This window comes from Gallus gallus, chromosome 3, assembly GCF_016699485.2.
Source record: "Gallus gallus isolate bGalGal1 chromosome 3, bGalGal1.mat.broiler.GRCg7b, whole genome shotgun sequence".
NCBI lineage: Eukaryota > Metazoa > Chordata > Aves > Galliformes > Phasianidae > Gallus > Gallus gallus.
In genome coordinates this window covers 67,594,191-67,619,674 of record NC_052534.1, presented here as the reverse complement: position 1 = coordinate 67,619,674, position 25,484 = coordinate 67,594,191, and the positions used below count along the sequence as shown (strand labels likewise).

Here is a 25,484-nt window from a genome sequence, read left to right as displayed (position 1 = left end):
TGCTACCAGTTTCAGTTTCAGCCCTTCCACGTTCTGCAGCAGTCGCTCTGCTACAAGGCACTGGTTGTAAGTCATATATATGTCCATGAGGGAAATGGTAGAATTTTCTCTTTTTCTATTTTTTTTTTAACTAATTTTTCATGCAGAAGTGGGAGGACAGAAAACAGACTGAAATCTAAACACAAAATTTTCCAGCACTGCCACGGCCAAGAACCACAGGAAAATAAACTCTTTCAATACAGACGTATTTTATAGGAGCAAACCTAATCCCAGTGGAGCCTAGTTTTGGGAAAGTTTATTGTAAGTATTAGCTTTAGAAATCAGTGCAGGTGCAAAAGGTTACTAAGGTAAAGAAAAGACCTACGTGTAGAACACACTGATTAAGGAAGCAAAACCAAATTATGCAGTTGTAATCCCCAGCCCCATGCTCACTGCAATGCAAAAGAACTCTTTTACAGATCATCAAAAAGGAGACTGTTTCTAACCTATTACTGCAATTACAGATTAATTCTAATTTTTAGAATTTCAGTTAAATTAATAAGTTAATAAGCTGTGTCACCTAATCCTCCAATTTAACTTCTCCAAAAGATTACTTTTCAAACATATAATCACAGCCATTAAGGTAATGAAATTCTACAAGTATTTTATTACCAGTTACAGATAGCAAAAGTGAAACAGAAAAAGAAACGTAAAAGGTTCAAAAAACTGAATGCCTCATTTGCTCATGAGTTATTTTAAGAGGCTATAAATTTACTTCTTGAAAACAAAGGCAAATGATGTGCTAGCTAAGAAAGTATTCCACTGACACAGACATGCAAAGGGGCAGTGGGGACGGCACAAAGAACTAATTAAGAGATTCACAAGCATAACTCTACAATTTTATCACCATCACCATGAGAACTGTTACCTCTACTGACAGCAGAAATGCTAGACAGAAGTTTTAAGGTAGTACCATGGGAGAAAAAAAAAACATTATCGAGTATCAGTTCAAATAAATGTTAATCTTTTGACTTTAATATAAAGGATTTCAAATTCATTTCTCTGGGATGTGAATTACTGGATTCTGGTACGCACTAAGAATATTAAATAACTGTATTCTTAGTTGACTTATTATAACAACTCATTTCTCAGTACTGAAAACCTCTGCATTCTCCAATAGAATTTATGTTAAGCTGTATACTAATACTGAAATACTTTAAGATACAGAACTACTTTCTTAGGCTTTCCCAAACAAAAGCTTTATTCTATAACAACGCTCAATCACAACTGTGTTATCTTATGTCATCTCATATTAGGTTAAATGTTCAAAACACTACATTTCTTACTTGGTTTCCTTCTCCTCCACTTCCCAGAGAAAACAGTGCTCCTTAACCATACCTTTCTGTAAATAGTTCCAGAATCCTTCAACCCTATCTGCAATTTTCAGTAGTCTGCCTTTCAGACATGCTTCCGTGGCACTCCTAAATACTAAATTACACTAAAACCACTCAGCAATACAGAAGCTGTCCTACTCCTCATTCAGGGCAGTATGCTGCCCCCAGATGAAGGTACAGTAAGACAGACAAGGTAAATTACTTAATCCCGAAGCTTGTTTTTCTTCTTCTTCTATTTTTTTTTCCTTTGAAAAATTCATTTCAAAAAGGGGAAAACCTGTATTCCTCACTGGTGCCAAGGAATCAAGTCCCTCAAATTCAAAACCTATCCCCTCCCCAGAGGACCACAAGTGATGCTATGTAAGTATAAACCAGGGCTCAAGGCAAGCAGAACTCTTACGAAGCAAAGTGCACATTCAGACTGTATCAATAGAAGGATTTACATGAATAACTTGTTAACATTTATGTTAACACAAGCCCTATCTTGTAAACAATGCATGCATTTAGGAACACACAAACTTAACATAAAGAAATGCATCCACAATGTAATTACTGCAACTGTGCTACTGTTTATTTATAAACAAATAATGCCTAATAAAACAATGCTCTGTGATGTGGTCTGCTGGCAGATCTCTGCACTGACAGACAAGATTCCTGAACTCAATTCCAAGTTTTCAGGCTGCAGATTTGAAGTGCCTTGGTGCAGCTCAATCATTCCAACAAGAGCTCACTGAATTACAGAGGGAAGAACAGTGCCACTCTGAACATTTCAGTAAGAAGTACGAAGAACACGACCCTTACAGGTATTTCAAAGTGTTCTGAATTAAGCTTTTTCTTCTCCTTCTTTGTTTGTTTGTTTTTACTTCTAAGAGATACGCCTTCCTGTCTGTCTATGGAGATGCAAGCAATACATTTAGATTCTTTCATCATTTTTCTAGCCATCAATACATTACAGTAGGCATTGCACTAAATGACTCATTTTATCCTTTTCGAGTTCTACATGTCATTGCATTCAGGCTGTGGGAACATCAAATCTGGTTGCAACGACATCTTTAATACACTCTATCTGTAGTTTCATAAGAGTACTGATATTGGAGATGATCTAACAAGCTCCAGCTTAAAAGCTGCAACAAGTTTCACCCAACTCATCTGTAATATACCCTGAAAAAGAAAAATATTTGACAACACCTTGGTCAGTATTCACACATTACTTGTGTTAAAAATGTCCATACGATGTTTCTTGCTAACAGATGGCAAAACTTCAATTAATGCCTGCTATGTTCGCTGCATTCACATTTGAACACCACCTTACAATTATTATAAGAGGTTAAGGTTACTTAGGCAGAACTCAAAGACCAAACTAATACCTTTCACTACTAAAGAAGCACTTACATGCAACAAAATCTTGCTGGCAATTTCAACCCCCATGCATGGCTAGGCAAAGCAAGATAACATATGTTAAGGTCACATCACCTTCAGAAAGCAACAAGGAACCAACTGATTTTTCTTTAAGCACGCTGGAGGTACTGTCATTTGTTAGGTAAGCATCATTTGCTTTTCAATTTCTCCCACAGTCTACATATTTACAATGACTTCTATAAATACTTCATCAAAATTCTAAAATCAAAACACCGCAAAACAAGAAAACCTACCAAACAACCCCCTCCCATCATCCCAAATAAACACATTCCAGTCCAACAAGTCAGCATGTTACCAGATGTTACCGTGTAATTTTTAACGAGCAAAAAACCCCATCCTCTTCCTTGTTGAAGGCTAATAATTTCTAAAACCACTGCCAGTACATCATCTACTAAAAGATCCTACCCAGATGCTCTTTGTGCTCAATTCAGTTTTAAAATCCAACGTCCAATCTACTACAGGGTGCAGTTTTGGAATAAGGTTATATCCATATTATCTTCAATCAGCAACACAACTTGTCACGATAATCAGACTGCCAAGAAAAGCCACTATCAAAAATACAAGGCAAGAAAAAAGGCAGTCAAAAAATTAACATGAAAGAACAGAAAATATATGAGCTGATCAACGTAAGACTTTAGTGTTGAAGAAATCACCATTCATTTGAAACAGATTTTATTATTCAAATCAACTGAGAACTTTGATGTAATTTACACAAATATAGTACGCAGTTGCCCTTCTGTAGCAAGTTTTAAGACTCAATTAATGCCAACTTTGTAATCATAATTAATGTCTCAATTTCACAGAGTAGAAAATGAGAATGCTTTCTTCCAAATTATTCTGTGTTCTCAAACAACAAATTTTACATGACTTTATCATAGCACAAAAACAGTATTTGTATTATAGGAGGCTGTACTGTTTCTGGCATCCTAACTGACATTTCAAGAAATCCTGAGTATTTGTACCACACACATTAAAAACAAACAAAAACACCCAACCCTCTTCCCCACCCCACCCAAAAAAGCAACCCTCCACCCTAAAAATCTCCTTTTGCATAACATCAGCAAATGTATGAATGAGAACTATGAGCATTTGTTAAAAAAAAAAAAAGACAAACCCACAAACCCTGAGCCCTGAATGTTAACATCAGTGCAGTTATATTCTACAGCACTAGCAAGAAGACGAAAATTACTACAAATTAACAACAACAATTCCTATATTTAATGTTATTTAAAAATCAAAGTGTTACCTAAGGCAATTACCTTGCAGCCTTTTAATATCTACAGGGAAAAGCCTAAGGGAAAATAATTGACTTTGCTAATTTTACCCTTGGCAATTATAAAATAGCTCTGCATTTCATTACGACTACAGAATTTCACATCTAATTGTCAGCCCCGAGAGAAGCACAGAGATAAATGCATCATACGCAAGCTTAGACAAGAGTTTAATGGCACAATAAAATTATCTTGGTAGCAGTGGTATCAGGTAATGTTCAAATCCCCTTTAAATTCTAGATGATACAACAATTATGCATGCCTAAATAGAGGCTATAGTCTACCATGGTCAGCGCCATGTACAATGCATGCTGCTCATTTCACTAGCCAATTTGCTGAGCTACCAAATGTATGCCAGCAAAAAGCAGCACTGAGATTTTTACTTTTTCCATCAAAGAAAACAAAACATTATGAAGGAAAAAAGTCACAGTTATTTCACACTGCTGAAAAACAGATGCCAGATTTGAAAATTCATCATTTACAAAAGAATAAATACAGTATGTTTAAATCATTGCACCTGTCAAGAAATTTCTATAGCTTGTACTTCAATTTTTCTAACTTTGCTAGTAGGGTTAGACATATGAAAAAGAATAATTTACTAAGTCAATCAGTTCCCATAATGGCATCCCACTTATCGTATGCAGAAACTATGAAAGTATTTAGATGTCAGAAAAAATGAAAAAAGTGCTAAAATGTTTTGGCAGGATTTTTCAGACATACAATATGATTACTTCGTAAAAAATAGTAAGGAAAAAAAGGGGAAAAAAATATTTCTTTGCACTTGTGTTTCATTTCACTGTAGGCTTGTTTCCTGGCAAGCCTTAAGGGAGTTGTTGCTGCAATACTTAATGATGTAATAAATGCAAAGTAATAGGTGCTGCATTTTATAGAATGTTTCCACAGAAGAGGAAACAACAAAAAATTGTGTAGAGTTGAATGCTTTGCTTTGTCTTGAGATTCTTATTATGTACTAAAAAAATTAATGGACACAAATCGACAATAATTATTAAAACTAATTACCACCCATTTTTATTATGGAATAAATAAAACTCTTTACAAAACTTCTAAAAAAATATATTTACTATCAGTTCTCCCTGTAACAGCTTACCCCAATATTCCAGCAGGTTGACACCTAATCTCCTGTCCCTTCTTCTGAACCTCAGCTCTACACCATGAAATGACACCACATTTGTGAGACATTGTCACAATGATGATCAAAGCAGTATGGAAATACTCAACTATAACCATAATGAGGAACTTCAGAAGAAGTTAAAAATTACAGACTCATTAAGCTAAGAATTAAAACTGTGCTGATCATTGACAATCATGCATATGACATGTGTTTATTTTACATTAAAATATGGAGGCGATGTTCACATGTATTAAGGTTTCCCTGCCAAGAAGAACAGTTTTCAGTCCACAAAACTCCAGCCATACACGTAGCTAGGTATTACACCAGACTGCACAGGGATGCTCATGAATCTCTTTCTACCACGACAAGTTTTAAGAAGGAGCCAGACAAACACATCGAGAATGATTTAGCGTAGTTGATTCTGTCTGGGGACAGGCAACCAGAAAGATGATTTCTCAAGTTTTCCATGAGATTCATTTCGTAAGATCACACGTCTACACAACTTGTTCATCATGAAAAATCAGGTTTGGTGGAGCAGCTGAGTTGCAGCTGCCTTTTGGAAGCCAGTACATCCATGTTAATTGGGCAATCCAATACTCAAGGGTGACCAAGTGCCTAACAAAATAATTTTATTACCTGAGAGCTGTGTAGACAAGAGATTAAGTGTCCTCCCTTATGAATTCTCTAAGACAGTCAAGCTTTTCACAAAGCTAAAGGTAAAACAACAAACCAAAAGTGCCCTCAGATGGCAGTCTGCCAGAGGGGCTCTACTTCAAGGTGTCACAAGGATGCCACAGCACATAGCTAAAATCCACCAAACTAACCGCTCATTCATCACTACCTATAGCTATATTGCTTCGGAATATCCATTGAAGTTGTCAACACAGCAATCCCACAGGACAATGGTAGATGTTCTCAGCAGTAGCATCCTGTTAATCCATCCATAGCTATAATATAAGCATGCTGATTTTTAAAGGATGCTCCATACACAAACAACAGACCATAACTACGCTGATTTTTAATAGACTTCTGTTTTGGAAGATTCACTAATAGTTACTTGCTTTGGCAGCAAAGGAATTTAAATTTTTTTTTTTTTTACCTTGGTATTCTGTAACTGAGCAAGGCTTGTGCAAGCATTTGCTAGCAGAAAATCTCCACTCAGAACAGCCATTTTATTCCCAAATTGCATATCTTTCAGCGGACCATCACAGGACTTGAGCTCACCAATGTTCACTATGCCACGATGCACCAGAAAGGCAGTGTGGATCAGTTCCGTAATCTCTGCAAGACTTCTTTGACTGAAAGTAAAGAAAAAGTACAATTACTTTTGAAGCTATGAATAAAATAAAGACTTTCAGGGAAAAAACAAAGGCCATACTATATGCTAAGCAGTCATTTCATGAATTATCATTCCCAAAATGTTCGTTTGTTTATTTCCAGATGCAACAGTTTGGATGCACTAAGCATAGAGAAGAATCCCATCACACCACCAAGCATTTCCAGATAAGCTGCTGGTACCATTGGTTCTGTTCGGAGGAACACTGCCTTTTGTTTGAATTCTCCAGAAAAATAAAGCTAAGTAATCAATACGGTTCTTATCACATTTTCTTTTTAGTTTCGTCTTCAGAAGCTTGAGGAACAACAGCATGAAGAAATTGCCAAACAGAAAGTGCCAATGGGAATGAACAAAAGGATGAGCAAGCTAATGTGAACACCGTAAGAATGCTACAGTAAATGACTGCTCAAATTAGAGCTAAATTAATAACAGGATACTTTGCTGTTCCATAACATTGAGGCGGGTCGGAGAGATAGCCAAACATTTCATATGGTGTACTAGTGACATTTAACTAGTCAGAAGATACAGTAATACTGGTCCGGCACAGGAACAGGTCAGATTTTATTTGGGTAGCTTCACAAATCATTTCTCATTCCAGCTCACAGTGTGCTACCCTCTGAATTCTGGAGCTTCATCCCTGTGAGAACCTCCGCACCAGGCACAATATTTTCCCTTTCCTGAGATGAGGCTTGCCCTCTATTTTCACATTTTTTTTGGAAAAGGCATGAGAAGAATCAGGTAACCAGTTCTCTCTCCTCTCCTCACCCTAATTTGGTGCTGTACCCTAGTGACTGCCCCAGGGGCCCTAGGATCCCTTGCTCCAATCCACAGCAGGTGATGAGCTGACAGCACACAGAGATGAGGGGAGGGAATGGAGCAGCAGGCAGCAGCACTCTGTCCTGCTGGTTCTGCTCAGCTAGATACGCACAAGGGTGCTCTGATGGAATCATCATCATGTTCGTGTTTTTTCTGATTCAAGCAGTTCCCTTTGTGTCACAGAGACTTAATGTATGAGCAAAAGCATAATGTACGTCCATGATTATAAGGTCTTTAAGTCGAATTACAATCTAGTACAATGGTACTGGTGAGGCACTGGCATTGGCTGCTCAGGGAGGTGGTAGAGTCACCACCCCTGGAGGTGTTTAAAATATGTGTAGTTGTGGTGCTGAGGGATGCAGTTAGTGGGCAAAGTGGTGATGGGCTGGTGGTTGGACTAGATGATCTTAGTGGTCTTTTCAACCTTAATGATTCTGTGATTCTTTTAAGGGCATGATGTGCTCCCTGTGCTTATTCCGAAGTGACCAAGCCCTGATTTACTGCATAAATAAACTACCTCCCATGTTCATATATCCATACACCTGCGCATATGCATATACAAGTTAGGTTCTGGTTCAGCATCTGCAAAGCACTGAGTAAATCACTATTTTTCCTCTGGCCGGTGCAGATGTGTGGCACCCACCTGAATGACTTGAATGTAACTAACCTCCTGCCTCAAACGATGGCAGACACAATGAGCCCCAGCAGCACCTGCTTCAGGCCTGCAAGCTGTGGCAGACAGCATAGCAAGGAGCCAGCAAAGCCACATGGGCTGCTGTGGCACAGCAGGTTGGGCAAGCGGGGAAAGGGGAAGCTGTGGTCCCTAACGTGTTTTGTCACACAGAAAGCAAAGCTGTTTTAAAATTCAGCATTTTTGCTTCATGTGAAGAAAAAGTGAAAACAAAACAGCTGGCCATTCTCCCTTTAGACAGGAAAATTGGAGGTTGATAGTGCTTTTCAAAGAGGAAAAGCAGAAACTCCTACAGCCTTCATCCACAGAACAGTACTGTAATCACTGCTGGCTTGTCTCTAACAAAGGGTTAACAGAATTGCCAGCTTGGAGGAAAAGACTAACAAGACATCCCAACGCTCCTGCTGTCACTGTCACGGCAGCCCTTGGAGGAAATGTCCCTATCAATTCGGTTTATCAGATGGACAGCTGATCAACATGAAACAGCCTTGCTCTGGGCAGACTGAGCCGAGCTACCTGGCATGAATAGCAATGAGGGCCCGCTGCCCGCAGCCAGCCCTGCCACCTCAGGCTGCGCAGATCCCGGGACATATGGGGATCCCTGGTGACGAGCACAGCGCTGTCGCCAGCTCCAGTGATGGTTCATTTCCCCCAGCTGAAAGCAGACATTAATATCCTGAGGAGACTGGGCCCGCCTCTGCGACCTCCAGCCATTGAAGCAAAGCAGCGACGGTCCCATTTCTTCCTTTAATAAGCCTTTAATGAAGGAAATCAAAATCTCCTCTTTGGCTTCAGCATTGCTCTTCATGAAAAGGTTACACAAATACATCAGTGTCACGCTTTCCAAATGCACAGGATCTAGATGTTCTCATTTCATTTTTTTTATAATCCATTTGTTCTCGTAACGATACTCGTATTATTTGTGCTAACAAGAGAACCATATTATGCAGATAATCTGCATCTAATCCTGATCTTACACACTGCTCTGCTACCCTCTCTGTTGAGCCAGCTAAAGATAGAAGAAACAAAGCCACTGTAGAAATCCCAGGCAATGCCCTTCCTAACATCTTTCTCTGATAACACCCACAATACTGAGGTACTACAATGGACTCCACGGTGCTGCCATGGATACAAAGGAATTCTTGACATGACTTTGGAAAGTACAGCACCCAGCAAACAAGCACACACACACAAAAAAACAAACTAAAACAAATCAACACACAACACTGTTATGAACTTGCTACTGGATGCCCGAAGCAATACTATACACAGCTTTCTTGATCTGAGGTACAATTCAGCGCTTCAATAGTTCTGTATTTGAAAGCACATAATCCCCACATACAAAAAGCTAACATTGGAAGAAATGCTGGACTTATGACAGCAACATCTGGTAAGAGTACCAAGGCAGAACAATAGGGCAACCAGATTATGAACTCCTGCTGCTTCCATTCTCACATTCTCACATAACAAAAAGGGAGTGCAGTAGCCATCAGAATCACTGACATCACAAGGTAGTATCCAGAAAACAGTCAGCTTTTTATATATTTTTTTCCAACATGCAAAGTTTGTGTGTTGTTAAAACAGAGGCAGAAGTGTTTTTTCACCAAATGCCAACGTACTTCCATTCACCTTTCATGGCCTTTGCCGCTAAAGCAAGGATATACTGCAAACCACCACCAACTGCCCCAAAGACCCAAATTCTAGGCTTCACATTGCAAGAGATTGTATTATTTCAAGCTCCATAAGTCAACCAATCTCCTCTTTCTCCCCTTCCAGAAAACCACCCATGCGTAGTGATGTCATTCCAGAAAGGATGGTACAGCAACTTGACAGAACATGGGGGGCCTTAACAAGAAGTTTTGATGGGTCACAGTCAGACAGGCACAAGTTCCACCACTAGTTGCATTACCTAAGAGGAATTAGGTGTGAAGAACAGCCCCCTCCCTCCATCTCAACTAAGAGAATCACAGGATGACTGAGGCTGGTGGGACCTCTGGGCCCATCTTGCCCAATCCCTACTCCAGCAGGGACACCCACAGCAGGGTGCCCAGACCCACATTCTGGCAACTTCTGAAGATTTCAGCAAGGAGATCCCACAGCCTCTGGGGAGCCTGCAAGCAGGACAACAGGACATACTGGTTCATTAGCCTTTCAAGCCAATTACTGTCTACAGTTTCAGTGAATATGTATTTCCTCTCTTGTAGTCTTTAATAAGATCCTTGTGTTTGTTTATAGTTCTTTTCTTGCTCTGCTCTTCATGAAAATCTCAATTCAGAGCCTTGTACTGCCTGAGGCATATAAAATGGGGCAGCATCAATGTTGCCTTTTGTTTTTCTGCTCACTCCATGTTTATGCAAGTTTAGAGCACCTGTAACTAATCTAAACGTCTGTAAAACACTTGCTATAAAGTATCTGTTAGGTTATAAGCACCTCATAGCTGGAAATACCCTGAAAAGCAGAAAGGAAACACTGGTATTTGTAAGAGTCAATAACAACACCTGCTCAGCAAGGTCTGGAACTACCTTGACTCTGAGACTGTGAAACAGTAGCTTGCAGGAAAATACTATCAAGATACAAAATAGAGCATTGCATCCCACATCAGAATAGAGAGAGCTATTTCTGTTCTTCTTTGCTCCCTTGTCCCACTAAATTCAACACAGACCTTTGGCATTCAAGTATGTTTTGGTGAACCTTGATAAACTCCTGAGCATACTTCAACAAATCCTTTAGATCTGCCCTTATAAACCAACCCAGGAGGTACAACAGCATGCTGCTGTGACACCACCAGCCCAAGGAAGGAAGACAGCTTCTGTACGAAACCCACACACAGGTAGGCACCAGAACTATAGGGAAAAATAAGGCAAACACTTGATGTATGGGAACTGTTGAATCACGGCCTGAACCTTTGATTGACCACCTGAGGCGAGCGCTGAGTCAGCCACAGAGGCACAGGTGAACGCAATTTCACCTGAGTGACCAGAAGGGGTGGAGGCAGGCTGCACCTCTCCTAGGCCCCATTTAAGGGCTGACTCCCAAGGAGAAAGGATCTTTATCTGGAGATCACTTCTCTTGGAGCCCTTCTGTGAGCCCAAGACACGGGTAAGCTCTTTATTTTCACTGCTCCTTTATAACATGATAATCTCTCTGGTCCTATACCTGTTTACTTCACAATCTGTATACCTGTTTGCCATTCAACTTGGTAAATATGCTCCTACCTCGAAAGAAAAGTATAAAAAAGAAGCTATGATGATACTATTACAAAGAGGAACATCTCATGAAGGCTTCAACACAAATGTTGAATCCTACATATAACTGTACAAAATGGCAAGGTTGACTGGTAAAATATTGCAACAAAATTCTGTAAAAATAAAAAGATGTTTTCATAACAAATTTCCCATGCAACTTTTAAAAATGCATTTTGCAGTGCTCCTTCCTGAATACCCGGCTTGGTGTCTGTGTTACCACAAAATACTTGCAGCTATGAAATGTTACTGGGCACGATCTCTTCAGAAGTTCTTATCAGCAACTTCAGTCCCTGATTTCAAGTCCTCCTCTAAGGAGAAAATAGCATTTTGCAAAACATAAAAACATTAAACAGCTCAATTGATCTGCTGCGAACAAAGAAGTATTTCAAGTTGAATACTGTGCAGTATCTGTGATGGAAACTCAAGCTCTCCGTAACAGCTGTAAAGTGTGAGTCAGTTTATACCTTTCCTTACGAGCAAACTATCAGAAATATACTGCACCTCTCAGAGAAAGATCGGTTACACAAAGAGCCACTTAATAGCTTAAAATTATGTTAATATTAGGGATAATATTTCATATGAATGGACCAAATAAACAAAGAATAATACTAGCTACTAAAACCCACGTTCTGAAGTCCTCGGCAATGAACACAACTGCTTAGAATGAAGACTATGCAGGAGAGAGATTAAAAAGTCTTTAAGAATTGTCATCATAGAACCTTTTATTAAAAGGTTACTGACACTGTACGGCCAAGATTTGAATATTTTGCTTGTGATTGTCAATGCAATAGCTTCCCTTCCATACACAAAGCATTAATTTGAATGAACAATGCTGCATTCAGGATTTTTTAAATAAATACACAGAAAATGCCAGTACCTATTCCAGTTGAGTGACCACCATAATAATCTATATATATAATATTATATATCTAATAATCTATATATAACTAAGGAACTGAAAACCTGGAAAAGCTTTTACAAGAGAATTAAAATTATAATATTAACACTGACAATGTATTTTAGTAGAACCTGATATCTGATGCAATATTTGTGACCAATGAACAGAAAGAATAAAACCTTTATAAGGACAAAACATTGCACAGGGTAAACTTAAATTGATTCTGTTTGCTGTGGTCATGATGCTGCATCAACATAACATGCTTATTTACACATTAAAAAGGGGGGGGGGGGGGAGTGGACTTTACAGTTCTTTTCTCCCCATTCATCTGTCAAAGTCAACAGCACAGTCAATAAAAGCATTATTAAAAGCAATGTGTGATGAGTAACGAACAGCAACATGTTGACGTAAAGCCTCATTCTCACCTTCTGTGTACAGCTCCTTTTCCAAGCAATAAAAAAGGTGAGGGAAAATGTGGTTAAATTAGCCAACATGTATGGCAGGTGCTGTGGTTTCCCTAGCAGGAAAAGACCTCAGGATGAAACAGTAGACTTAAGCATAGCACCAAATATTCTGGCATGGCCGTGACTCGTGTCCTGTTACCCACAGAAAATATCTACCTACTCTTATCCTTTAACAAAGTCAGAGAATAAGATCTCTGTGATTCCTCCTATCTTGGTCTCTAGGCTATTGCGGATGTCATCCTCCATCTGAGGGATAAATTAAGTTTAAATACACTGGTTCTATGAAGTTTATTAAGTATGCTGATAATCGCACTCCTGTCTATCATTTTATTTTCAGACTTGCTACCCACCTTACCTCACTCTTCTTTTTCCCCTCCTAGCATCACAAAAAAGAGTAAAAAAAAAAAAAAGTAAAGCTTCTACTTATACTTCTCCATATTCTTTTATTCTTTTATTCTCGTGAAGAGCTTTTTTTTCTGTATTTCCCACACCACTGAAATGCTGTTTCATTTCCTCCCCCCCTCCCCCCCTCCCAATTTACTTTAGAAAGTTCTTCCCTCATCCTTTTGTAGAATTTGAAAATGTTTTCTGATTTTTAAGTTGACTGACATTGACTTGAATTCAGTATAACTTAACTGTTTCCCCAAGCATTGTGCATGGACAGCATCCTGTTCCCATTCTTCATACAGGAATCGTATACTATAATCCCCATTTTAAAATCTATGTGGAAGGACTGATGTTTCCAAAATGAATTACAACTGCCAGATGCAGTATTGTTGCTTTACTAGGCAATTATCAAGCCTTAAACTTCTAATAAATAAAAGACAAGTTGAAATTCTAGTTGGTGCCTGCTGCAGATCATATCAAGAGCCATGCAGACCATATCAAGTGCAATGATCAAGTCATACCAAGAGCTAAAATGTTTACTTCCTCAAAGAGCTACTTCCCTCCTTTGGTAAATAACGATGCAGACATTACATGAGAATTTACTGATACTCAGTAATCTATATTGGCAATATAATGTATTGCCACTATCTTGTATTTCTAAAAGGAAACTTCCTATCTCAAGAAATATTAGATTCAACTTGAATTCTCTGTTAAAACTTTATTTCACTATATAGAGTTCCTATCAGAACAAATAATTTAGGCACAAGTGAATGTGAGCTAAACACATTTCTTATACAAAAACAATATAATCATAGCCAAAGCAGTATACAAGCATTTCTTATAAATATGATGTGCAACACTCAGATGTATATAATATTGTAAGTGTTATTTTCAAAGATAAAACAAGCTGAAACCAATAGATAAATTAAACAGTAAAACACAAACAGTTTTTGGATACTGTTCAAGAATATTTTGCTATATAACCAAAAGGCCACAATTCCCTAGTCAGGAAGACTAAGCTGATTAAAAGCAAAACAGAAAGCCAAAAAACTGTTGCCTAGACAAAGCCAAACCAGCTATAATTCCCTTCCTCTCTGTCTGAAACAAACTGAAAAATGGATGCAACAAATGCAAATCAGAGAAACTAGGCAAGGGAGAAAACTGACAAAAGGAACCAGAAGATAAAGACGTGCATGAAACTAAGCATAGGCAATTTAAAAATGATATACTAAAATCCCCACAAAGTCAAAAGAATTTTAAGAACTGCATTGGTCCGTTAGGTTGGGTTGGCCAGAAACATAACAGAAAGGCACAGGATTTTAGGAAGTCTGTTATATTTTTCAGTGTTACATTTACACAGCCAGGTACAAATACCTTCCAGACCAGTAGTGAATAATAATGCTCATAAACAACAGCGGTTACGATTTTATAGTCAGTAGGTCCAGAGAAATTGCACTCTGGAGAGAAGACAACAGGAAAGGAATGACATAGTGGATAAACAGCAAGGAGAATGAATTGACCTCAATACAAAGTAAGCCGAGCTGGTTCAATATGCTTTTCTCAAGTCAAAAGCGCATTAGGAAAAAGTAAATGAAACAAACAAACAAACAACTGCCCACAATCAAAAGATCTTAGGTAGAATTACAGAAGGCAGACTATACACTTGCAGGACAAGGGACTGTTTTCAGAAGAAAACACTCCCAGTCTGTGTAAACTTAAGGGTTGGAAGCGTGGGAGGGAGGCAGAGGAAGAGATCATCTTAAATAATCAGCCAGATCTAACAGGATCACACAAGATACCTCTGTGGTCAAAACAGGCTAATACAATACACAATGAATTAAGGTAAAAATGCCAGCAGAAGCAGTGTTTCTGCCAACTCTCGGTTTCTGATGCTAGTCAAATAATTACTGGGAAACTGCATTTCATTGAGGAGAAATTTGGGAAAGTCAAAAAAAGATTCCGGGGAAGAGTTCCACTAACAATCAGAGTAACATAAAACACATATTCCAGTGAGAAACTCCATCATTTAACATAAAGAGAAGGCTGGTACTGAGTCTGTAGGCTGATCTGTTCACAGCTATTTAAAGAAAATGTACGTGTGTAGACTTTAGAAACAAATTTAAGAGAAGAAAATACCTGGATTATCATAGGATTGTAGAATCATAGAACGGCTTGGGTTGGAAGGGACCTCAAGGATCACCAACCACTCCAATTCCAACCCCTGCTGCAGGCAGGGTTGCCAACCACTAGATGAAGTACTAGATCAGGTTGTCCAGGGCCCCATTCAGCCTGGCCTTGCATGTCATCCAGCCCCATGGACTTGTACATATTCAGTTTCATGAGGTGGTCTCAGTCTTGCTCTGTCCTTGTGGTGGGGGGGAGTTTGCTCCCCCAGTTTCCACTGAGATTATCAGGCAAAGATAAAACACAGTCCAGTAGCTTGAAACTAAGCAAATTCAGAAAAGAATAAGGTGAAGGTACTTTCCAAAATCTATTACAAAGAGTAATGATGGACTCTCTAACACTGGCAAAACTGAAGATGATGCTTCATGAAATCCCACTGAAGTATAAGGATTGGAGCTGATTAAAGTTGGGGAAATCTTATGACCTGGTTTGTGTTGCAAGCTGGTCTATCAAAATGATGTCTGTTATTCATGTATTTCTGAACCGTAAAGCCAAGGGAGGAAAACTTCAGAAAACAAACAACAACTGAGATTTGGCACCACTTAGCATTAGTCCCTGTATTTAAAAATTTACTACTGGTGAGTAGCCTATTTTCTTTTAAAGATATACAGATATTTTCAGGATTGAGATTTCTGAATGCATTTCAGCCACCTTATTTGGCATACAGCAAAACCAGGACTACTTTGTTCAGTAGAGTTACCTCGCATTCATAGTACAGGATCATCCAAAGCTACCAGCAGACTGGGAACCTGTCCTGCTAACACAGCTTACACCTATCTTACTGTATGCAGACAATAAATGTTCCAAAAAAAACCAACAAAACCATTCTGCAAGAGGAAACAACCTGTCCAGAATTCATGTTCATCTTCACACATTCAGGCACTCGCATTGGTAACACGATGTATTTGGCACTGTACTCTCACAAAAAAAAAATAATAATAAAATAAAAAAAAACACAAAACCAAACAAACAAGAGATAAAGCAAAACTGAGACCATCTACAAAATTATTTTATGTATATAGGGGTGTATATTTTATCTAAATATACATACTTTCTTCAATCACAATTTTTCATATAACCATTTGGGGGTTCTAGCCATGCAAGTCACATTTATTAAAGGCAGCATGTCAAATAAGAGTTGACAATTACAGGCTATATCAATACACATTATGCCAGATGGTAATGAGCCATACACAAAGGGCCAGCCATCCAAAATAATCACACCATTTTCCACAGAAATGTTGAAGAGGTTATGGTTTATTACACAGTGCTCATTAGATATACAGTGGCAGCATTAGCAATTTTTCCTTCATTTGTGTCTCATTTAAGACTCTGCCCCCGCAAGCCCATTCAAATTAGTACACAAGGTTAAAATCATTATGGTCAGAGGGAAAAAAATTCAACTGCATTTTTAGTTTACAGTAATGGTGGATCAAAAGTCCCTGGAATCTATTCTTCTCTGAACTATTAGCTAACACAGGATTCTAAAAAGAGTAAAATCCACTGTAAGCAGAGACTTGACATGAAGACAGAACTGACCAAGCTCCACATCACTTAATAACGCTCAGTGAAAACAACAGTTAAGTCGTGACACCACGTGACAGAATTCATAAAACTAAAAGGTGAAACTGAGCTTTCAGTTTTGAACATTCCTATCTGCATTTCAATTTGTTGCTTTGACAGCACAGAAAATTCAAGTGTCCGGAAGGCCACTTTCACAGTAGGTTAGAAGCACAATTGCCTGAAATAACAAGAGTGCCACCTTTGAGAAAAAAACTTACAAGGTATGATTTAAAGCACTTTTCCACCCAGCTGCATGTGCTGATTCGCAGCTGAAATTGTCCGCTGGAGACATTTTCCTGCCTGTCCAGTGTATAGAAGTACACAGGTGAAAAGATGTATTGAGGTCAATGCGAATATTTGCCGGCACTAAAAAGGATGAGTCTTACTAATTAAAAACATGCAGATGTTTCCCAGCCTCCAAGTGACAGTGAGTATTCAGAAGTTGAAAAAGAAAACCCAAAACTGTGGAAGAGATGGAGGAATTGAGCACCACAAACATCAGCTGACAATAGGAGTGAAGAGAATGGGCATTTTGATCCATGCTCCTGAAGAACATCTTATTTAACAAGGTCTTACCAATAAGTAAATAAATAAATAAAATAAAAAAATCCATCTAAAACTGGTGTTAAACTTTCTTCCTGTTCTTATCTTCATCTGCCTTCCAACCTAGTGCCTGCTGCCAGCCAGCTCCTATGCCAGCACACAGATTACCTCTTCAGACAGCCAGAGCACCCAAGCACGAAAGCCAGAGTTGTCTTCTGATATCCTCTGGACTAAGGGGATTGATGTTCTATTTTGTATGCCAACCCTCAGCCTTTCCAGAGAGGACTTTTCCTCTCCTGCCAATTAATCCACTTCTTCATTGCCAAAGGGATGTTAACTTCTGCAGAGATCATTCTAGACCACCTACTGAAGCCAACAACCAAATTTCAGCACTGGACAAAAAAACTTTCCCATTGACTCTGCAGAGGAAATTCATCTGTCAGAAGTCATAGTTTATGTATGGTATGCAAATGCATTGGATACACCTGCAGGTTCACCACTGGCCTCAGTGAATTTTATTTATTTATTTGCATTTTTTACTCCTATGGTGGAAACACGCCTCTAATATGAAATGGGCATCTTATGAAAACCACCAAACGAGGGATGGAGGATGATGTTTCTGAAGCTGAAGACCTCTGCTCAACAATCAGTGCTGCTGCTAATCTTGAAGAAAAAGAAGTACTGCTCTTCCCTTAAAACAGCTGTGAAAACTTGGAAAAAATATGAAGATAAAATAAGATGTTTAAACTTGATCAGATGCAAGAAGATCAAACCAAAAGGAGAATTTTAAAGGTGGGCTTGTATAAGAATCTTCCTTCTGGCTTACGGAAGGGAGCGAGTTGCAGGTTTTATAACTAGGAGTCCAAAAAAGGGGGAAGACAGGAAGAGAACAAACGCTTCAGCAACAGTTGTGGTAGGATGATCTTGGAAAAAATTAGATGCTAGGATACATGATGCAAGGAAAGAGAATAAGACACAGGACTGAAAAAAGTATACTGAAGAAAACACTCAGAAGGTGAGGCATAAACTAAAGAACTTGTGAATTGTATGACTGCGCTACCACCAAAACAGAAGCCGAACAGAACATGGCAATGAAGAAAATCAGAAATTTGGTTATGGAAATTCCCTACTAACAGCAGCATGGTCAGTCAGACTGCCTATGGAATGACTAGGCATCATCCAGTGTGCCTATCCATCCAAGACTGACTCAGACGTGCTCTATAGACCCTCCACAGGTCTATAGCCTTCAGTTAAAACCCACGCAACATCTATTCCATAACAAATTTCACATCACAGATAAAAAAAATACTGTTTTATTTAGCCAAAACATTTAAATACACTATAATTAAAGGGAATTAAGGTTCCATTTGGAAGAAGTAGGTTACTAAGAACATGAGCCAGCAGTGTGCCTTCGCAGCTAAGGCATCAAACCACATTTTGGGGTGCATAGCCAGCCAGTCAGAGGAAGTGATTCTCCCACTGTCTTTAGTGGCGGTGCAGACTTGTATTTAATGTTGTATGCTGTTCTGGATTCCAAAACATTAAAAGGACGTTAAGGTCCTCAAATGCGTCTAGTGGAGGGCAACAAAGCTGATAAAGGAACTGGAAGGCATATCCTGTGAGGAGAGGCTGCGGATGCTTGGGAACAGCACAAAGCTGTATGAGAGGAGGCTCAGATTGGGCATTACTGTGCCCAATACTATTTACTGTGAGGATGATCAGACACTGAAATAGGCTTCCTAGAGAGGTGATTGACACCCTGTGCCTGTCAGTGCTCAAGAGACATTTAGACAATGCCCTCAATAACATACTGTAACTTTTGGTTAGCCCTGAAGCACTCGGGAAGGTCCCTTCCAACTGAACTATTCCAACTCTAATTTTATGGCCCTATTTTCTCTTACTATACATTGGTTACTTCTCAATCCCCCAAGACTTTGAAGCATGAATAAAATTTTATTTGCAGTGAGTACAGGAGGCAGTTTGAACCAACGTAACAGAAATTCCCATTACCATGTACTGTCAACTATGCAGATACAACCAGCAAATGCCATCATGACTTATCACTCTAAGTGTCTCTCTGAAATATCGCTGAAGAGTTTGTCTATAATTGCATTCAATGTAGCTAGAAGTTAAGGTGCAGTAACCTTGACATTAAAGCTCTGCTACTAATGACACTTGAAATACATCGAACCTTTTTATGCAAGAGAAAAGAAGGTAACCTTTGTTATGCAGTGAAGAAAACCTGATAAATGAGCAGTCCTGTTAAGAGAATGGATGGTTCATATGTCTAAATGCATAAGAAAAAGGCATTGGGGAAAAAAAAAACCACAATCACCTGAATTACCAGAACGTAGTTTATAAGGTAATTACAATTTTTTATCATGCTTATATAAAATCATAACGTATATTCCGAAATGTCAACAAATATCCAACTCACAGAGGAAAAAACCCACAAAAATTTACACTGCACAATCACTGATACCTCACATGAACAAGGAAAGCTGTCCTATTCTGAACATTTGTAACTGCGTTTTTATTACTCGGGAATTAAACCTGTGGTTTGCACATCTGCTCTTCTCTCCATTCCTGAACTTTCCGATTTTATTGGACAGGGACACTAATACCATACATTTAAATTGTTTACTATAGGAATGCTTTCACTTTTCACAGAGCAGAAGTATGCAGCAGATGGGTATTGCCTGCAATGAACAGAGAGTGAGACAGATAGCCAAGGGGAGACAGGAGACTTCTCAGAGACCTTGCCTCTTGGAGCAGGTGTGTTGACAGAATCACCAGCAGGGAAACGATAATAAACTTTAGGAGTAAGGCAATGACTGCTGCTTCTGGGACCACATCAGTATAGCACAAGCATTTGGCACTACCGATGTCTGCAAAGTTTTAGTAGTAGTAGTATATACTTTATGCAAACGAAGTATAACGCGAGACTATGAAAATGTGTCTTTTGATCAACAAAACTACTTCCTATTATCCCAGTGGCACAATTTCCATCTATTTTTATCTTATTTACATCAGTTCATTACAAATCTGAAAATCTCATTCTTTCATTCCTTGGTCCTTTCATCCCAGAACAATTCAATCTACACGTTTTAGTAAGTGGTATTCAGAAATTATCAACTAATTCAAAGACATTACCCCTAACATTAACCCCAAGTAAGTACTGGTGGAGAGAGAGTTATATGTAAATGAAACACCCCCAAGAGCAAATCTTCTGCAGAATTCCTCTCTGAGTCCACAAAACAGGGCCTATTATTGGCTGCAGCTACTACTACATTCCTGGTAACATTCAGGTAGTTGACTGAAACAGCACATGAAATTACATGGACTTTTTATATTGGTTTTGGTGCATAGTTTCAGAAGCCAGAATGAAATTTCAGCCACAAGTCTGAAGCTTTCCACAGAACACTGTTTTGATGAAACACAGTAATTATGTACAATATTGTACAATATCTGAAACTCAAGTTTTCCTCCTTTTCTGGAAATGCTAGATGCATAATTTCCTTGGCTACATCTTCTCTTTCCACAAAAATTTACCAAAGTTTGGTCAGTCTTTAGAAAAATTAAAAACTCCAACTGCCAATACTATAATACACTTCCAGGTTTTGGCAGTCAAGCTCTCCCAGAATCTCATTGCACTGAATATGCTCCATAATCATACCATCAGTGCCAATCAGAACTTTTCAACTGCCACAAGCCTTAGGAAAAAACATCATCTGCCTTCCTGATTTCTTTTTTGACTGCCTAACCACCTTCTCATACAACATGATTAAAACGCAGTCGTGAAATCTCTATCTTTTTTTTTTTTTTTAACTCCTAATTTCTTTTCTCAAATCACTAATCACTGTCATCAACCGTATTTCTAGCAACTTAAACTCAGAATGCAACCACTGTCTACAAATTCTGGCTTGCTAGTCTTGCAATCCACACATTCCTAAAATCTTTTATTAAGTAACAATTTAACTTTCCTCTTATTCTAATAATGAAGGTACGACACAACAAGGACTAATATTTTCCATTTTGATCTACTGAAGTATCATCTCAGGCTCATCAAAAAAGTTTCTACAAAGATGGTTCATTTTTTATTAATGAGTGTTTTCCAACACATTAATCTTTGCTATCATTCCTTGGTATTTTCTCTCATCAAATATATCTTACATCAAATACAAACCACTTTGCTTGTGAAGATGAAGACCTACCAAATGATGATGTCAAGATGCACTGAAATAAACATGACCAATGTCTACCTAAGAGGGAGTCAGTCAAACGAGTTGTTTCTGCCTACCCATCTGTCACCCACTGAAGAAAAAAATATAGGTCTCTGAATTAAGGACCTTCTTATTTCACATTCTCTTCAAGAATATAACTTAAAATCCTTTCTTCCCATCTTTAAAAAGAAGAAAAAGAAAAAAGACAAAACAAACAAAACCAAACACAAAATCCACCCACACTTAGTTACACTCTGCTCTTGCCTCTCTTCTTGTTTTTTTATCTGGCGACATGGCCAGACAGAAAAAGTCTTTTAAAGTCTTAAACAAGCTGTGCTACAGTGCTACAATAACTGGTAACTTCTCTCTTTTTCCTTGAGTTTTCTTTATGTTCCTGCTCTCTGTATGTACTCAAAGATCTGCTTTTATATTGGAAAGCAATACAAGCAACCAAGCTTTGTCCAGCAAAACAACACCCTGTTTATACTGACCTCAGCAGTCATTCAGTATAGTAACTTACAGTGCAAATAAACTTTGTATTTTAAAGCATTTGTTAATTTCTGGTCAAAAGGTAGAACATTCAGATGTATCTTCCCCTACAAACAAAATCAACATCCACAACAATACACTGTGATTTAGAAGCATCTCAGAGCTGTCAAACTTCACACGAAAATCTACCACAAGTTTAAAACCAGATAACATTAAAGGATCAGAAAGATTCATTTACTTAACATATAACATAACCAAATTCTAAAACAACCCATTATTTCAAGTAGAAGGAAATGAAGTAGAAAAGGATACCTTTTTTGAGAGAGCATCATTTGCTAATAATCAGGCTTACTTGCACTTAAACTCCACCCCGAAGCAACCTGTTACCACAGGAGAAACAGCATATTCCTCATACATAGCCAAACACAGCAAAGACCCGTGCATACTTTAGATCAAACCTGTGGTGTAAAAGCACCTTCCCCTCGACTCCACTCTATCAGTTGGAAAATTTTGCAATATCTTTAGTTACATTATATCAGCGTCCTGATTGAGACATATAAGAAAACAAATTAATTGGTACAGCAACCTTTGCAATATTTAACTTTCCAATTTTCTGAGTATTGTGGAAATTAGTATTGAAACTTTGCAATCGCACTGTAAAATTAGGAAAGGGAGAAGTTAATGGCTTGGGCATGGGAAAAGGAGAGCTGCTATTTTAGCATATGGGAAAGCATAAGAGACATTCTGGGATTGCAGGACATTAATTATAAACATACAGTTACTTCAGAACTTTGCTGCGATACAACTGGTCATACTGGCACCACACTCGTAGTTGTGAGTGACAAGCAGCTGCCATCTTAGGGCAGCTTTGCACTGCTTTCATCACAGCATGGAGTTGCACTCACATGACAGAAGTTTCTCTTCACGTAACTTATTTATTAAGAAAGCATAAAAGTTCTTAAACAGAATTGTGAAGTGCTCTGGTACACGGGGGTGCCATTCCCCAGGAAGGCAGTGCTAGGTCTTCCTATCAACAGGTCGCCTATGCTTTCGTTGAAGATCTCCCACTACGATGAAGCAGAACTTGTTGTTCCCATAGGTTCTACTGACCCACTTTGTCAGCGCAGTATGCTATGCTACAAACTCCTGCAGTCCAGTACTCACTTCACAAGCAGTAGAAGGAGGAAGATCTAGAAATAGAGTGGACTGGAAACACAGACAGCACTATATTTTCTCCAAGGTAAGCCCTCTCTACTGTGAATATGAAAATCGTTTGTAGTGTTCATATTGAGTTTACCTTGCTCCGTTATCTGGTGCTAAACAGACTTATTTGGAACAAGTTTCAAGTCCATATTCCTCCACAGTCTTGGATTAGCTTTACTGCAGTGCATTCTTGATTTAATCTATGCTGTGCAGACAGCACCTTTTCTTATTCAACACAAAATTGCTGTATTTGCACATGCTGCGTATGCTGAAAACAATAAAAAGTTAATGAAGAAAAGTACTGCTTGTAATGAATTAGTAATATTGTTAAATTTGTATTTGGAGTTCTTATTGTTGTGTGTAGAAGATGATCAATAGGAATATGTAATCAAGTTGTATGTGCTTTTCATCTCCCGAGACTCGTCTTGTAAATGAGATGAAGAATCTCATAGGGTTCATCCTGTAGAGCAAAAACTAAACAGAATAATTTAAAATAATGACTTAGATTTCCTCTAACTAAAAGCTACGATAAAGCCACCAAGGTTTGGGAAACAAAACTGTACATTTCCTAAAGATTATAAAAGACATCACTACTTACATGTTGAGATGCTTTTCTCCTTTATCTTTCAAAGAAGTAATTTTGTCAAGAGCCTCACATTCCTTAAACACTTAGATATTGAATATTTTAGGACTGTGCATTTTCCCTACCAGCTAATTAGCTAAGCTTCAAAAACATGGTAGTCAGGATACTGCACCTTCACTGGGAGCCAGCCTTGCAGAAGATAGGAATAAGACAAGTAAGACCCAAAGGAAATATTTTTTATGATAAAGAGTCCTAATGTGTCCCAGTAAAGGTGAGGATTGATTGTTATGGCCTATTGTTACTATAATTAGAAGTCAAACACCAATTAGCAGTTCCATTAATAAGATTAATCTCTGCAATATCTGCAGCTGAGACCCAGGGCTTGTACGCAATAAGGCATTATGAATTTAAAGTGCAACAGCTACTCTGCAATAAAACTCTCAGTCTGCATAACTAGACTAGACAAAAGAAAAAAGCTCAACATTTTTAGAGTTTTGGGTCCCTACATACACCTTTGATCTTGCATCATCTTTCTCATTTCTTGCTTTTTATTTTCTTCAAACATGTTGTGTAGTGATTTACACCATTCATGGGGACGGGTGCAATGCAGTATGAGGTCTCCCAAACTCTGGTTCTTGGCCACTCCTACTGCATTGCACCAGGTCAGGGTAAATCTAATTTTGTTCTCCACTACTGATAGACAAGAAGCACTGGGGAAAAACAAATAAACAAACAAACAAACAAAAACCTTCTTGCAATTCTGTATGTACTCTCCAGGTGAAAGAAGTTCAAAATACAACTAAGCATCATGTATTTACTTCCAAACACAGAGGTAAGAAATAGTGAAATGCAATCTTCTGTGTTAATACACAATATAGTTCAGAAAAACTGAGAGAAGCAAAAAGTCTGAAGGAGAGGTGAAAAGTCATGCTCTTATGCTCTGCACTTTTGTAGGTACTGAAGTCATCATTTTTATGGTGATTCTTTGATTTCATTTCATCTAAGTGTTGTCTTTTATACAATAAATCTCAAACAGAATTTGTTCACAGATAAATCTCCCCCATTTCGACTATGAAGATAAAAGCTCATCTGTTCAAGGTAGAAAGAAGACTTCTTCAAAACCTAGTAGCAAACAGATCAAGGAAACCTCTAAATGATACATATTGTAACAGTACAACTGATCTCATCTTCACCAAAATTTACTAATGTTTGCCATAGCTTATTAATGAACAGCTTTTGTAAGAGACTTGCACTTTCCTTCTTTTAAAGTGAGTCCATCTGATTTCTTTGTATAGGGCTACTGATAAAGTCACCATAGATTTACGTATGGGCATCCATGTTTCAGGTGGAACACATTTATTTATTATTTAATAATAAATAATAATTATTTAAGAATAAACAAATTAAAAAAAAAAACAATGTTACTTTTAAATTCATCTACAGTAGAAAGAATTTGCCAGCAAAAATCTATTGGTGAACGGTACAAAGCTTAAAAACAGCAGATGCCCTTCAGCCAGAGTAATTGCTACCTTTTCCTACACCAGAAGTAGCCCTTTGCTATTGTAGTCACCTACTTCACTTGAGAGATGCAACAGCCCTCTGAGTCACAACTCTCATCTGTTTGGTTGCACTCAGAAGGACAGGACAGAGGCTATTTGTCAATG

The 25,484-nt window shown here is 38.3% G+C and overlaps 1 protein-coding gene across 1 annotated transcript in view; it reads right to left on the bottom strand.

Moving 5' to 3' along the window:
* PDSS2 (prenyl (decaprenyl) diphosphate synthase, subunit 2) overlaps positions 1–25,484 on the bottom strand; it is a 114,000-nt gene that overhangs the window by 35,143 nt on the left and 53,373 nt on the right. The window contains exon 3 of the mRNA NM_001318441.2: positions 6,295–6,493. Within this exon, the coding sequence (NP_001305370.2) occupies positions 6,295–6,493 (199 nt within the window). The remainder of the gene's footprint in view (positions 1–6,294; positions 6,494–25,484) is intronic.